Source organism: Aphelocoma coerulescens, chromosome 25 (genome assembly GCF_041296385.1).
Source record: "Aphelocoma coerulescens isolate FSJ_1873_10779 chromosome 25, UR_Acoe_1.0, whole genome shotgun sequence".
NCBI lineage: Eukaryota > Metazoa > Chordata > Aves > Passeriformes > Corvidae > Aphelocoma > Aphelocoma coerulescens.
In genome coordinates this window covers 883,222-898,409 of record NC_091038.1, presented here as the reverse complement: position 1 = coordinate 898,409, position 15,188 = coordinate 883,222, and the positions used below count along the sequence as shown (strand labels likewise).

At 57.6% G+C, this 15,188-nt stretch overlaps 1 protein-coding gene across 2 annotated transcripts; it reads right to left on the bottom strand.

Annotated features, from left to right (window-relative positions):
• Positions 1-255: 255 nt before the first annotated feature.
• On the bottom strand, positions 256-14,929 carry SNX27 (sorting nexin 27). 2 transcript variants are annotated; one of them, XM_068995275.1, is made up of 12 exons: positions 14,662-14,929; positions 8,683-8,914; positions 7,098-7,290; positions 6,353-6,417; positions 5,526-5,630; positions 4,863-4,941; positions 3,897-4,060; positions 2,986-3,075; positions 2,244-2,393; positions 1,587-1,715; positions 1,313-1,372; positions 256-555 (listed from the first exon to the last, which is right to left on the bottom strand). In XM_068995275.1, the coding sequence occupies exons 1-12, from the start codon at positions 14,919-14,921 to the stop codon at positions 508-510; spliced, it is 1,575 nt and encodes a 524-aa protein (XP_068851376.1). In that variant the 5' UTR covers positions 14,922-14,929; the 3' UTR covers positions 256-507. The 2 variants fall into 2 exon arrangements, with proteins under 2 accessions (XP_068851376.1, XP_068851375.1); XM_068995274.1 differs by lacking the exons at positions 8,683-8,914; positions 14,662-14,929 and having other exon boundaries at positions 7,098-8,588.
• Between the last annotated feature and the right edge of the window lie 259 nt (positions 14,930-15,188).

The following is a 15,188-nucleotide window of genomic DNA, read 5'->3' as shown; positions in this document are numbered from 1 at the left end:
GCCGGGAGAGGCATTTCCTTGGAATTCTACTCCTTTGGGATTTTTTTTCCTGGTTCTTTTCCTCTCCAGTCCTTAAAAAAAAGCCGGATCGGGAGGAAAAACGGGCGGAAAATCCCTTTAAAAAGCTGCAGCCACCCCATGGAACTGGAAAGGAATTATTCCCATGGATACCCAGGCAGGAATTAAACATTCCCAGGGTTTTTTCCCGGCTTTTTTCCCCCCACTTTTTTCCCCACCTTCGACCCGGCAGAAAAATCCGATTTTATAATTCCAGTTGTTTAAAAAAAAAAAAAAAAAAAAAGAAAGAAAAAAAATCCCAAAATTCCCGGCCTGGAGCTGGATCCGAGTGGGAACAAGGAGCCCTCGCAGGCGGCTTTTCCCAGATTTTTCCTCTGGAATTCCATAAAGATGACGGGCACGAATGGATTTGGAATTAATGAGATTTAGTTCGGGGGGGGCTTTAATACAATAAGGGATTTCTCGGGATTCGTGGAAAAGCTGCCGGGGTTAAGTGGCCGCGTCCCTTTGCTGTGACCTGACCAGCTGGAAAAGGTTCTGGAAAAGAAGGAAGCAGGGACAACGTGAAGGCGGCAGAACCCGGAGAACGGGGAATTCCCACTGGGTTTGTGGGAAAACGGGACGGAGGAGAGGCCGGGAATGCCGGGAATGCCTCAAATCCCGCCTTGGGTTATCCCAGCCCCAGGGTTAAGCCCCCTTTGATACTCCCAGAGAATTCCCAGCTCCCAAAAGCGGGATGGGAAAAGGGAAGGATTCCCTCCCTGCCCTCAGGGATCCTAGGAAAAGGATGGAGGCTTCGGTTTTCCCAAAAAAATCCCAGGAGCAGCTGGGATTTAAACACCTCCCCCTTCCCGAATCAGCTGTTCCAGGGGAAATCCCAATCTGGGAATGGGCTGGGAAGGGCTTTAGGGGCCCTCATTTCCCACTTTTATCCCAGATTTATCCCAATTATTTCCACCTCCAGGAAGCTTTTCCCAGATTTATCCCAGTCCCACCTGCAGGCTTTTCCCACACTTACCCCACTCTTATCCCAGTTCATTCCCATCTCCATGAGGTGGCTTTTCCCAGATTTTTCCCAGGTTTATCCTCGTCATTCCCCCCTCCAGGAGTTTTCCCCACATCTGCAGCTCCTTTTTCCAGCTGCACCTCAAACATTTTCCCCCCTGGAGCCCCCTCCTGCTTTTCCCCATCCCGGGATCCCCCGAGCATTCCCTGCGGGAGCCGGACTTGAGGCCCAGGAGCCCCAGCTCCCGCTGGGAACCATGTGGAGCAGGGAAAAGTTGGGAATTCTCACCTCCTTCCTCCACTTGAGCTCGCAGAACACCCGCTCGAAGCACTCGTGCATGTAATTGAACTGCCGGGGAAAACGGGAACTCGGGAATATCCCGGGAAATCCAGGAGATCCAGGGGCAGGGAGGAGCTCCGGACGGGCATCAGGAGCTCCAGGAGGAGCCGGGAGCTCTGGGCAGGAATCAGCCTCTCCCGGGATTGACCTCCAGGAACCCCCCACCCTCTCCTCCCTTCCCAAAAAGGGCCGCGGGAATTCCGGGCGGGATCGGGACACTCACGTAGGGGGTGAAGATCTTGACCCAGCGCGGTTTCTTCTCGCCGCGCGCGTACTCGAAGCAGAAGGCCATGCCCTCCTCGTCCGTGTCCCACCGCTGCATCTCCTCCCACTCGAACGCGATCACCTGGTTCTGCGGGAATTCCGACTCCGCGTGGGCCGGGAACGGGGCCGGGAGCGGGGCCGGGGCACGGGGGGAGCCCCGGAACGCCGGGGGGATCGCTGGGATCGCTCCAGGGGTGAGGGGAGAGGGGGATTTGGCTCGAGTGATTCCCAGATTATCCTGGAGAGCAATGGCTGCGCTTCCCAAATCCCACCGGAGACCTCGGGAGCCCCCGGGGATGTGGGGATGTGGGGCAGGTGTAACTCCAGGGCGGGAGGTCAGGGATGACCCCAGGGACATCGGGGATGATCCCGGGGATATCCGGGGACACAGCAGAGGTGCAAATCCAAGGCGTGGGGTCAGGGATGATCCCAGGGCAAACCCCAGGGATGCGGGGACGTGGGGAAGGGGCAAATCCCGCTGGGAGGTCGGGGAGGACCCCCGGGTGAGCCCCGAGGAACCGGGACGAGCCCGTGGGAGCGGAAACCCGGCGACGGCGCAAATCCGGAGCCGCGGGGTCGGGGCCGGCGCCGCCGGAATTCCGGGGATCCCGAGTACCTCGAGCTGCCCCTCCTCGGTGCAGGCGTGCAGCTTGAAGTGGCGGATGCTGATGGCCGAGATGACGTGGCCCTTGCGCCGCGAGTCGCAGGAGCAGTGCGGGAAGGTGATCTCGTTGTAGCCCTCGCACGTCCGCAGCATGTTCAGGTACTGCCGGAACAGAATTCCAGGGATTCGCCGGGATACGGATCCCAGAGGGGTCCCAGAATGGTTGGGACGGAAGGGACCTTAAATCCCACCCCCATCCCAGGGGCAGGGACATTCCCGCTGTCCCAGGTGGCTCCAGGGATGGGGAATCCGTGGAATCGCCCGGGCCAGGCTCCGGATTCATCCCTCAAATCCCATCGGAGCCAGCCCAGGGAATCCCGGAATGGTTTGGGTGGGAAGGGACATCCGATCCCATCCCAATTCCAAGGGCAGGGACGCCTTCCCCTATCCCAGGTGGCTCCAGCCTGGCCTTGGACACTTCCAGGGTTGTGGGATCCAGGGAATCGCCTGGGCCAGGGCCTCCCCCACCTCCTCCCAGGAAAGGATTTATCCCCAAAATCCCCTCTGAATCCACGGAATCCTGCAACGATTTGGGTTGAAAGGACCTCAAAGATCCTTAAAAATCCACGCTCAGGGACATTCCCACTGTCCCATCCTGGCCACTTCCAGGGGTGGGGAAATCCAGGAATTCTCTGGATGAGCCACTGCAGAGCCTCGCCCCGGCCCCACTCCCGGGAAAGCCGGGGTCCCTCACCATGACCATCTTCCTCTGCTCGCAGAGCTTCTGCAGCTGGTAGGATTTCTCCTCCGCTTTGATGTAGCCTTTCTTGACGTCATCAACGGCCTGGAAAGAGGGGGAAAAACTGGGAAAAATCGGGAAAAATCCGGGAATTGGGGATTGGAGGAGGAGGAGGAGCCAGCTCCCGCTTCACCCTCAGGGGTTCTGATCCCAAATTCCAGCCCCAAAAAGGCTCCAAGGTGGGGTTTTCCCATCCCAATTCCACGACGGCCTCGGGGAGGTGCTGGAATATCCACAGGGAGTTTGGGAAAAGGTTCCTCGGGATGAGGGGATGCATTTGGGAAGGCGGGGGATGCTTGGGACTCGGGCGCTGCAATTTCGGTGGGAAAAGGGGTTTTCCCGTTTAAAGCAGGGAAAGGGGATTTTCCTTTGGGACTGAGCCCCTTCCCAACTTCCAAAGGGAGGAAACCGGGAAAATTCCAGGCTGGGAGACAAAATATTGGAAAATCACTGATTTCGTATCAATTTTATATCCACTTAGATCCCTTTATTCCAGGAAAATGCGGGATCGGCCTCTTTTCCCAGGGAACAACCGGAGGAAGAGGCCCCAGGTCGGGCCAGGTGGGATAACAGGGAGAATCCCATGAGAAACGGGCGGAATTCCCAAAGTCGGGATCAACCCCCGGGCTCAGCCACCTCCCGGCGACCCTTCCTGAGGCCAACGGGTATTCCAGCGGAATTCCCGCTGGGAACTCCTCACCTGGGGGACCTTGGGGCGCCTCAAGAACGTTGGGGGCTGCCTCGATCCCCCCGGAAGCAACCAGAACTCCCCGCTTTTCCCACCCAGCCCCAACCCCAGCGCTCCCCAGCGGCCTCCCCCGGCACGGACCGGCGCCGCCCGGGAATTCCGGGCGGGAATTCCGCACCTGGTGGAAGAAGTAGGCGACGGCCAGGTCGTTGTCGTTGAGCAGCGCCTCCTCCTCGGTGGTGAAGAGCCACTTGCGCAGCGTCAGGCACGTCCCCGGCACGGCCGAGGTGTAGTTCTGCACGTACAGCTTGTGCGGGAACTCGTTGGGAGCCAGCTTCCGCACTGGGAAAAGCCGGGAAAAAAGCACGGGAATGGCGAGGCCGGGCCGTGGGGATGGCAGGGATGGCAGGGCGGCCGAAAGATCGGCGCCGGAATCTCAGAAGTCCTCCAAAATGACCCCCAAAATCCTCCAAAATGACCCCAAAATCCTCCAAAAGGACCCCCAAAATGACCCCAAAATCCTCCAAAACTATCCCCAAAATCCTCCAAAATGACCCCAAAATCCTCCAAAATGACCCCAAAATCCTCCAAAAGGATCCCCAAAATCCTCCAAAATAACCTCCAAAATGACCCCAAAATCCTCCAAAATGACCCCCAAAATGACCCCAAAATCCTCCAAAAGGACCCCCAAAATGACCTCCAAAATAACCCCCAAAATGACCCCAAAATCCTCCAAAATCACCCCAAAATCCTCCAAAACGACCCCCCAAAATCCTCCAAAATGATACCCAAAATCCTCCAAAAGGACCCCCAAAATCCTCCAAAAGGATCCCAAATCCTACAAAATTATCCCAAATCCACCAAAACGTTCCCAAATCCTTCCAAAATGACCCCAAACCTTCCCTAATGGCTCCTAAATCCCCCAAAACGGCCCCAAGGGCTCAGGTCAGGGTGGAGCCGCCATCCCAGGAATTATCCCAGAAACTCCCAGAAGCGGCCCTTGGGTTGGGATTCAGCCTTGGGATCGGCCTGGATCCCAGGGATCCTTTCCCCAGCTCCACGGCCCCATCCCTGAGGATCAGGGCAGCCCCTCCCCCCTTTTCCCGGCCTCTCCCGCCCGGATCCCGCGGCACTCGGGGCTCACCGAAGGAGTGGTTGATGACCTCGAAGAGCGCGAAGTAGTTGGCGGTGACGCTGTCCATGCCCACCTTGGCAGCCACCGCCTGGAAAACGCCGGGAAAGCGGGATCAGCGCCGGCCGCCCGCTCCCGACAAACCCCCGGAATTCCCAAAAAACCCACTTTTGAGGAGGGGTTTTTTTTTAGGGATTCTCCCCCCCCGCCCCCCCCCTTCTTCCAGCTGTTCTGGGGTGGGGTTGAGGCTGGGATCCAGCTCAGATTCCTGAGGGGAAAATTCCCACCGGGGATCATCCCGTGGTTGAAAGTCAGCGGGAAATTCCAGGGGTTTTGTCCCCAGCCTGCCCAAATCCCATTTATCCAAGGGATTCTGGACTTCCTGCTCTTTTCCAGGGAAATTTGGAGCTTCTTTTTCCAAAGGGTCTCCCCCTTGTGTGGTTTTATTCCCTAACATCCACGGATCTGATGGACCCATGGGGAATCCATGGGATAACCTGGGCCAGGGTCCGGAATTCATCCCTAAAATCCTCTAAAAGTGGGGGAAATCCAGGCGGGAAAGGAGGAAATTCCAGGTGGGAAAGAGGAAAATCCAGCAGGAGGGGGAAGGAAAATCGAGGTGAGGGGGTGGAAACTCCAGGAGGGAAGGGCAATTCCAGGCGGGAAGGCGCTCACCTGGTACACCTGGTCCGTGGTGCTGTTCTTCTTCACCCTCACCGTCACCGTGGTGACGTCCGGGAGCGCCACGCGCAGCTCCACGTCGGAGACGCCGTTGTAGTTCTGGGAAAAAGGGGAAAATTCCCAAAAATGTCAAGAAACCCACGTTTTGTTTTTATCCCGGGGATTTGGGATCCCTCCAAAATCCCGCAGCGGGAAGAGGGGCGGGGTTGGGTTCTTCTCCAGGTTGTGCCAGGGGAGGTCCGGGTGGGATATTTGGGAAAATTCCTCTGCGGAATTCCGGCGTTCCTTCGCGGCCTGGGCAGGGGTGGAATTCCATCCCTGGAATTGTCCCAAAATTGGGGATTTCAGGACCCAGATGGATTCAGCCTCTGGAATTCCCAGGCTGCCCCCCCTGAGCTGCTCATTCCCAGCCTGCTCCCTGTATCCCGAAGGATTGTGGGGTTTGGAGGAATTCTGGGAGCTTGGGATGAATCAAATCCATCCAAAACGGGTGGAATTGTCCCAAAACATCCACGGATGTGGCACTCGGGGACACGGATCGGGGGGGCCTCGGGGACAGCTGGATATGAGGAGCTCCGAGGGCTTTCCCAACCCTGGCATTCCATGGAAGGCCTTGGAAGCTTTTTCCCATGGAATTCTGTTGGGCCACGCCTCAATCCCATAAAATACGGGCGGGATTGTCCCAAAACCCCATGGATGCGGCACTCGGGACGCGGATCGGGGGTGGCCTGGGGGACGGGTGGGCAGGAGGGGTTTCCCCACCTCGGCGCTTCCATGGAAGGGTTTTTTCCCATGGAATTCCGCGGGATGACGTCACCCACCTCGTCCGACTCCGACAGGAATTCCTGCATGATGTCGCTCTCGCCGATGACCCGGATGGAGCACACTGCGGGACACGTGGGACGTCACCGGGATCCGCCACCGGGATCCATGGCAACATCTCCCTCCAGAGCACCCCAACATCCCCTTCCCGACATCCCAGCGCGTCCCGAGGGGAATTCCTGCCCCTGGGTCACCTCTGGGTCACCTCCTGTCCCCAGGTCACTGCTAACTCCATGTTCTCCCTGTCCCGGTGTCCCTTCATGGATCCAGAACCTCTCCAAGGTGACTGAATGTCCTCTGGGTCACCTCCTGTCCCTCCAGGTCATCTCTGGGTCCCCTCCTGTCCCCTGGGTCACCTCCTGTCCCTGGGTCACCTCTGGGTCCCCTCCTGTCCTCTGGGTCACCTCTGGGTCACCTCTGGGTCCCCTCCTGTCCCTGGGTCCCCTCCTCTCCCTCTGGGTCCCCTCCTGTCCCTGGATCACCTCTGGATCACCTCTGGGTCACCTCTGGGTCGCCTCCAGGTCCCCTCCTGTCCCCTGGGTCACCTCTGGGTCACCTCCGGGTCCCCTCCTGTCCCTGCTGCCTCCCCGTGTTCCACGTCCTGGTGGCCCCCCACAGATCCAGACCCTCTCCAAGGCGGATCCAAGGAGCTCCACCCCACAACCCCACCCAAACGGGGTGATAGCCCCTCCCGCCAGCCCCGAACCCCGCCCGCGGCGATCCTGGCGAGCGCCAGCTCCGCACCCTTCTCCAGGTACTCCTCCAGGCCCCTCCGGCGGGCGTCCAGCTGCTGCTCGGACAGCGAGAACGGCCACTTGCCGGGCAGGCGCGGGAAGGTGAAGTTGGTGAATTCCCGCTTCAGGTTCTGGTGCAGGATGGCGAATTCCCGGTAGCGCTTGGAGCACAGCTGGCGCCCGGCCATGTACACGTTGTACACCTGGGGAGCGTTTCCCGAACGTTCCCAGGAATTCCCCAGACGTTCCCAAGCGGGCACAAACGCTCCCAAAAATTCCCCAGAAATTCCCAAACGTTCCCGAACGTTCCCCAGAAATTCCCAAAAGTTCCCCAGAAATTCCCAAATGTTCCCAAAAATTCCCCAGAAATTCCCAAACGTTCCCAGGAGTTCCCCAGAAATTCCCAAACACTCCCAAAAATTCCCCAGAAATTCCCAAACATTCCCAAACATTCCCCAGAAATTCCCAAACGTTCCCCAGAAATTCCCAAACGTTCCCAAAAATTCCCCAGAAATTCCCAAACACTCCCAAAAATTCCCCAGAAATTCCCAAACGTTCCCAAACATTCCCCTGAAATTCCCAAAAGTTCCCCAGAAATTCCCAAACATTCCCAAACATTCCCCAGAAATTCCCAAAAGTTCCCCAGAAATTCCCAAACGTTCCCAAACATTCCCCTGAAATTCCCCAAAGTTCCCCAGAAATTCCCAAACGTTCCCAAACATTCCCCAGAAATTCCCAAACGCTCCCAAAGATTACCAAAGGTTCCCAAGGTTCCCAAATGTTCCCGAATGCCTCCAGGTATTACCAAATGTTCCCAAAAGTTCCCAAACGTTCCCAAATGTTCCCAAAAATTCCCGAATGCTTGCCACGGCTCAGCCGCGCTCACCCTCGTGGAAAGAGGGGTTGGGGAATGAGGAGGGATTTTGGGATGAGGATGGATTTGGGGCAAACCCCTGCTAATTTGGGGCAAAACCCTGCCATTTTGGGGCAAAACCCTGCTAATTTGGGCAAAACCCTACTAATTTGAGGAAAACTCCTGCCATTTTAGGCAAAAACCCTGCTAATTTGGGCAAAAACCCTGCTATTATGAGGGCAAAGCCCTGCCATTTTGGGGCAAAACCCTGCTAATTTGAGGGAAACTCCTGCCATTTTGGGCAAAACCCTGCTAATTTGGGCAAAACCCTGCTATTTTGGGGCAAAACCCTGCTAATTTGGGGCAAAACCCTGCTAATTTGGGGCAAAACCCTGCTAATTTGGGCAAAACCCTGCTAATTTGAGGAAAACTCCTGCCATTTTAGGCAAAAACCCTGCTATTATGAGGGCAAAACCCTGCTAACTTGGGAAAAACCCTGCTAACTTGGGCAAAACCCTGCTAATTTGGGGCAAAACCTTGCCATTTGGGGCAAAACCCTGCCATTTTGGGGCAAAACCCTGCTAATTTGGGGCAAAACCCTGCCACTTGAGGGAAACCCCTGCCATTTTTGGGGCAAACAAATCCCCTCCTCCCCACAAACGAGCCAACCCGCCGCAGGGACCCCGCCGCCCCGGGGTGGGGGGGGCTCTCGGCCGCGTTCCGGGCGCCGCGGCCGCCTCACCACGAACTTCTCCCCGTTCTGCTCCACGTGCTTGTAGGTGGGGATGGAGATGGGCACCGCCTGCTTCTCGCTGTAGTCGTAGAAGGCCTGGCCCAGCGGCTCCTCGGGCGGCTCCAGGCTCTCAGCCTCGTGCGGCGGCACCGACAGCACGGTGAGCACCAGCTCCTTCTCGCCGGCGCGGATCAGATCCACCACCTGCTTGTGCGTGGCGCCTTCCACGTTCACCCCGTTCCTGCCGGGAGCAGAAAGGCCCAGATCCCTGCGGGATTCCCACCGGCGGATTCGGGGCCGAGTCCCGCTGGGCTGGGGGCATTGAGCTGTGGGGGAGCGGGGACGCGGCTCCGCTGCTTTGGTCAAATTCCTTAAGCGTTTAAAGATGCTTGGGGAGTGAGAAATGTTCGGGATACGGAAAACGTTCGGGATACGGAAAACGTTCGGGATACGGAAAACGTTCGGGATATTAAAAACGTTCGGGATATTAAAAATGTTTGGGATATTAAAAATGTTTGGGATATTAAAAACGTTCGGGATATTAAAAATGTTTGGGATATTAAAAACGTTCGGGATATTAAAAATACCCGGAGTATTAAAAAGTTCGGGATGTTTAAAATGAATGCTAAATGCACTTAAATGTTTAAGTCCATTTAAATATTGGAGTTACTTTAAATATTCCCGATGCTGCGAATGCTCCAGTGTAGGTATTCCCAAACTGTTTTCAGTATTCTGAGTATAAATAAATATTCCGATGAATTTGCAAGTGTTTTAAATATTCCAAACATTCCAACGCAGATATCGTGATTATTTTCAGTATTCCAAGCATTCCAAATTATTTCAGATATCCCAACGTGCCTCAGGAGCACGGCCAGGATCAGCTCCTCTCCCCTGCCCGGATCAGATCCATCGCCTGCGTCCTCCCCGTCCCCATTCCCAAGACATTCCCCAGCCGCCTCGGAGACGAGGGATCCCTTCCCCAAAAGTCCTTTGGGATGAGCCCGGAACAAACGAGCTGAGGGATTTCCCGATTCCCACTGAGGAATTTCTCCACCAAAACCCCTGGAATTGTCCTTCTCCCGTTCCCAGGATCCCTCGTGGGATTTGGCCTTCCATTCCCAGCTCTCATCGCTCCCATCCATCCCTTTTTATGGAATTTTCCCTCATGGGAATCACCCGGGAAAGGTCAGATCTGCACTGAAAATTCCGGGTGAGGGATCCAGGACTAAAAATCCCAACTTTTCCAGCAGCTGGAGAAGTTTCCTCCAGCTCCAACACGGCCCAGAGCCATCCAAACCTCTCAGAGCTTCTGTTATTCCAAGGAAAAGGGGTAATGGAGCAACCCTTGGATGTTTTCTCTCTGAAATTCTGGGAAGGGGCACGGACGGGACCCGGAATTCCCACAAGGCATCGTTTTATTCCCAAAAATCCCGGCTCTCCATCGCTCCCAGAGGGTCTTCCCAAGCTCGGATGCTTCCCTGCTCGTGTCTCCAAGGAGTCAGAACTTTGGGATAAAGTCACCATGGCAACCGAGGCTGGAATCCAGGAAGGAAGGGAATGTCAAATCCAGGAGGGAAGCGCAGCAGCCGCGGATCTGCGGGATCCGGGAGCCTTTTCCCAAGAAAAAGGGACACCGGGATGCTCCTCAAGCTTCTGGCTCTGCTTGGAGCTGGAAAACGGATCCTTGAGGGAATCCAGGGAATGTGAGGGGAGCTGCATTCCTCCGAAAAGGACATCCCGATCCTACAGACGACACCAGATCCAAGGGATCCTTTTCCATGGGATGGGAAACCGAGGAGAGCCATTCCCAGCAACATTCCAGGGGCAACGTCCCCCGATAAATCCCTTTTTTTTTGGGAACGTGGAAGGGGCTCCCCCTCTGCAGAGGGAGCTTCCGGCACTTCCCGCTGCAGGACGGGGGAGTTGCCTTCTCCTTCATTCCAGGGGGAAAAGCTTGGGATTCCTTGGAGCTGGTTGGATTTCTCATGGAATTCCTCCTCCAGGGGCTCCCAAATGCTCCCAGCCTCCTTTTTCCAGGGAGCTGGGAAGAAGCTCCTCAGTCCATCCTCAAAATTCCCTGAAATCTGTGGAAGGAGGCGTGGAAAACATCTCCTCCGACAGCAGCTGGGCTGGGATCTGGGAATCCTCCATCGGGAAGCTGATGGGAAAGGGCAGGAGATCCTGGGATCCGGGAATCCTCCATCGGGAAGCTGCTGGGAAAGGGCAGGAGATCCCTGGATCTGGGAATCCTCCTCAGGAAGCTGCTGGGAAAGGGCAGAAGATCCCGGGATCTGGGAATCCTCCATTGGGAAGCTGCTGGGAAAGGGCAGGAGATCCTGGGATCCGGGAATCCTCCTCAGGAAGAACGGATGAAGCAGAATTCCCATCACACTGACACGGATGGGTGAGCAAGGGTCCTGTGACACGGAAAACGTTCCGGGGCTCCTGTTCCGACAGGGAATGAGTCACTTCCCACCAGGACTGTGGAAAATCCCCCGGCTCTGGGTCTGCCAGGGAAGTGGGGAAGAAGATTCCTGGGGATGGAGACCTCTGTGCTTGGATGGGGATGAAGGATCCGAGGAATTCCAGAGGGAGGGAAGGGGAAAGGAAGGAACGGGAAAGGAAGAGGAATCAGCTGCTGATCAGAGGGATTTTAGGGTTTCCAGGCTGATCCAATCCACTCCCTAAGTTTTCCAAGGTTGAAGACCCCACTCAGAGCCTCCGGATGAGGAAATTCCCGCTGCCCATTCCCGGAGTGAATTCCCAGCAGCGCCGGGAATGCGCTGAGGCAGCAGCTCCCGCCTCCGGCACAGAGACCATTCCGGACTTTTCCAAGGCAGAGCCGGCTTCTCCCATCCCATGAAATGGGACCTGAGCCCATGGAGGGATGGAAAATCCCATCTCCCGAGGGAAAAGCCTTTGGCCTGGCACATAAACATTGGGAAGACGCTGATTCCGGGGGTTCTTCCATCAAAACCTGACTCCTTCCCGGTGCCGCGCCTATTCCGGAGGTTTCCCCGCCGCAGGAATGAGTCTGGTGGGATCCAGGATCCCCCAGCTCTGCCCATCCCACCTAAACCCGGCCGTTGTCCCACCCAACGATCGGGATAAATCCCTTTTTTCCTCTGTTCCGTCATTTCCCAGGCAGCTCCGGAGCTCCTCTTCCCGGTCGGATTAATCAGGATCGGCATTCCGGGCACTAACCAAGAGCTCAGTTGGCTCCCGCCGTCCATCTCCAATGCCCTCGGGGATTCCGGAGCATTCCAGAGCCTCGGGAAGGCACAGGGACGAGCCGGATGCGGGATCCGGGAGGGAGGGATGGAAAAAGGACCTGGAGTGGGCGCTGGAGCATCCAGGCAGCACCTGGAGCATCGGATGAGGATCAGGAAGAGGGGATTTTTCATGGAAAACACGCTTGGATGGGAGATCTCGGGCTTTTCCAGGATAGGGATGAGCTGTGGAGTGCCAGAGCCACAGGTGAGCGACCACGTCCCAGACATCCCCTGAAATCCCAGCAGGAATTCCTCAGGAGCGGAACAACCTCCTCGCTCAAGAACTCCCCTCCTCGGGCGGTCTGCCGGGAATTCCAGGAGGTGGGAACGGAATCCCGCAGGGAATAACCTCCCCCGAGACACCCCAGATCCGCCCGGCAGCTCCTCCCGGGAGTTCCCCGCCCTGGGCGCTCCGGAGGAACCGGGATGCGGATGGGCCCCCCCCTCTCCCGGGCCGTTCCCGCTGCTCCCGGCGGGAGGAAGGGAAATCGGAGCTATTCTGGGAATCCCGGGTTATTGTTCGCTCCTCCGGCCGCGCCGGGGCTGGAATTCCAGGAGTTGGGGTTCCAAGGGATCCGAGGAGAACGGGGGGCGGGGCTGGGGGGTTTGGGGTGGATTGCGCAGGGGAAGGTGGGAATGTTGGAACGTAGAAAAAGAGGGATACTGGAATGTGGGAATACAGGGAAACGGGAACGGAGGGGTGTTGGAATACCAGGATTTAGGGGTAATGGAATACAGGGATATTGGAATATTGGAATTTAGGGATAATGGAATTTAGGAATATTGAAATACAGGAATGCAGGGCTGTTGGAATACTGAATCACTGGAATACTGGAATACTGAAATGCTGGAATACAGGGCTATTGGAATATTGGAATATCGGGATATTGGAACGTACAAGATACAGGGACAAATTAAAGCCGCTTTCCCCGGGAAACAAATGGATAAACCAAGAGGAAATTCCCAATTTTTCCAGCTGCCATAGGGATACCAGGAATTGGAGACCCCAGGCAAACCCTCCTTGTTAACCATCATTAAGCATCATTAACCTCATGGCTTAATTAATTCACACCCCCGGGTCCTCACCTGGTGCTGGCCACAAAATCCCAGAATTCCACCACCAGGCTCCAAACCTTCCCCTGACCCCAAACCCGGCATTCGAAATATTCCCAAAAACGCCCCAAAACGAGGGAAAATTTCATCCCAACGCCCCCAAAACCCCTCCCCCCCCGGCCTGGGAACGCTGCTCCCTCAACTTGGCTCATCCAGGTGCAGAATTCCCCCCGCTCCCAGCACTCCTCCCGCACGGAAAAATCAAAGGATCGGGAATTTGGGTCAGCTGGGACAGAGCCAAATCCCAGCCGGGATTCCTGCGGGATTCACCGGCCACGGGCAGGTCCTGACAGCTCCTCACACCCCTCGGACATCCAGTGCTGGCAGCAAAGCATTCCTGCAGCTTGGAAATCCCGGGAATTAATCAGTAATTGGACTTAACCCGCCCGGAGCGAAGTGCAACGGCCGGAGGATCCAGAGGGATCCCTCAAAACCAACCCCTGCGCCAGGATCTGAGGGATTTGAGCCCGAAAGTCTCAGGATTTTTGGGTTTGGGGGGGAAAATGAGTTTCCACACAGTGGGAATATTCCCATGGGAAAGTGTTATCCAGGTCAAAGTTACAATTTTGGGGCGGCAAAAAAAGCAGCAGCTGGAGAGCACAAGATGCAGGGATCCAGGATCGGGAGTTTTATCCCTAAAAATCCAAAGGGGTTATCCCTAAAAATGCCCCTCTGGCCTCCCCAGGAGGGTCCCCATGTTCAAATCCAAGGGTTCCCCTTCTAGAGGCTCCTGTAAGATCCCCCCCCCCCAAACCCCCGGTGAGGGGTGGGGGGCTCAGCCCCCCTCTTTGGGACCCCCCAACTTCCAGTGAGGCTCAGCTCCCTCAGGACCCCCCCCAAAATCCCCCAAACCTCACAAGGACCTCACCAAGGGACCCTCAAAAGCCCCCTCAGGACCCCCCAAACTCCCAGCAAGGGCTGGGGGTCTCAGCCCCCCCCTCAGCAAGGGACTCTCAGCCCCCTCAGGACCCCCCCATTTCCCCCTCAAACCTCACGAAACCCCCCCCAAAGGACCCGCGGAGCCCTCAGGACCCCCCAAAACCCATCACGGGCCGGGGGTCCCAACCCTCCTCACCCTCAGCTCCCTCAGGATCCTTTCAACACCCCCCAAACCTCACAAGAACCTCACCAAGGGACCCTCAGAGCCCCCTCAGGACACCCCGAATGTCCAACAAGGGCTGGGGGCTCATCCCCCCCTCACGACACCCTCAGCAAAGGACCCTCAGCCCCCTCAGGACCCCCAAATCCCCACCAAGGGCCGGGGGTCTCACCCCCCCCTCACGACACCCTCAGCAAGGGACCCTCATCCCCCTCAGCACCCCCCAAACCTCTCCAAAGACCCCTCAGGGCCCCTCAAACCCCCACCAAGAGCCGGGGGTCTCAATCCCCTTCATGACACCCTCACCAAACGACCCTCAGCCCCCTCAGCACCCCCCCAAACCTCTCCAAAGACCCCTCAGAGCCCCCCTCATCCCTCCCCAGCCCCCTCAGAGCCCCCTCAGGACCCCCACGCCCGCCCTCCCCGGGTGTGTCCGTGAGTGCGCGGGGCGTTCCCGGGGCCGGGTGCCGGGGGGCTGTGGGTGGGCGGCCCCCCCGTACTCACACCTCCAGGATGCGGTCCCCCTTGCGCACCCCGGCGCGGTCGGCGGCCCCTCCGCCCAGCACGGCGCTGACGTGCTGCAGCGGCGCGTACAGCTCGCCGTTGATGCTGCGCAGCTGCCCGCCCTCGCTCACTTGCCCGCGGACGTTAAAGCCGTAACCGGACTCGGACTTGACGATGCGGACGACGCGGGGCCCGCCCGGGGGTCCCTCCCCGGCCCCGTTCCGCGCCCCCGGCCGCGCTTCGCCCTCCTCGTCCGCCATCTTGGCCTCCGCGCACGGCGCGCGTCACGAGACCGGGCCCGCGCCGGCCGCCGTAGGGATGCCCGCGCCCCCACCCCCGTGCCACGGGGTGCGATGGGAAATGGAGTCCGCGGAGCGGCCCAGCGCCGTTAAAGCAGCTCGGGCCGCGAGGGGTGATGGGAGATGTAGTCCGAGGAGGGGGAGAGGCGGGGAGAGTGCGGCGCATGCGCTGTGGGCGTGGGAATGGGGGTGTTGCCATGGGAACGGGGGCTGTTGTCATGGGAAAGG

Bases quoted from the DNA above. Each gene is read 5' to 3' on its own strand.
- SNX27 (XM_068995274.1), bottom strand. From the start codon at position 7,809: ATGTTTGGGAACGTTTGGGAATTTCTGGGGAACTTTGGGGAATTTCAG. The intron at 5,631-6,352 runs GTGGGTGACGTC...CCTTTTTCCCAG, and splicing joins TCCTGTCGGAGTCGGACGAG to AACTACAACGGCGTCTCCGA. The intron at 556-1,312 runs GTGAGAATTCCC...CTTCTTTTCCAG, and splicing joins AGCTCAAGTGGAGGAAGGAG to AACCTTTTCCAGCTGGTCAG.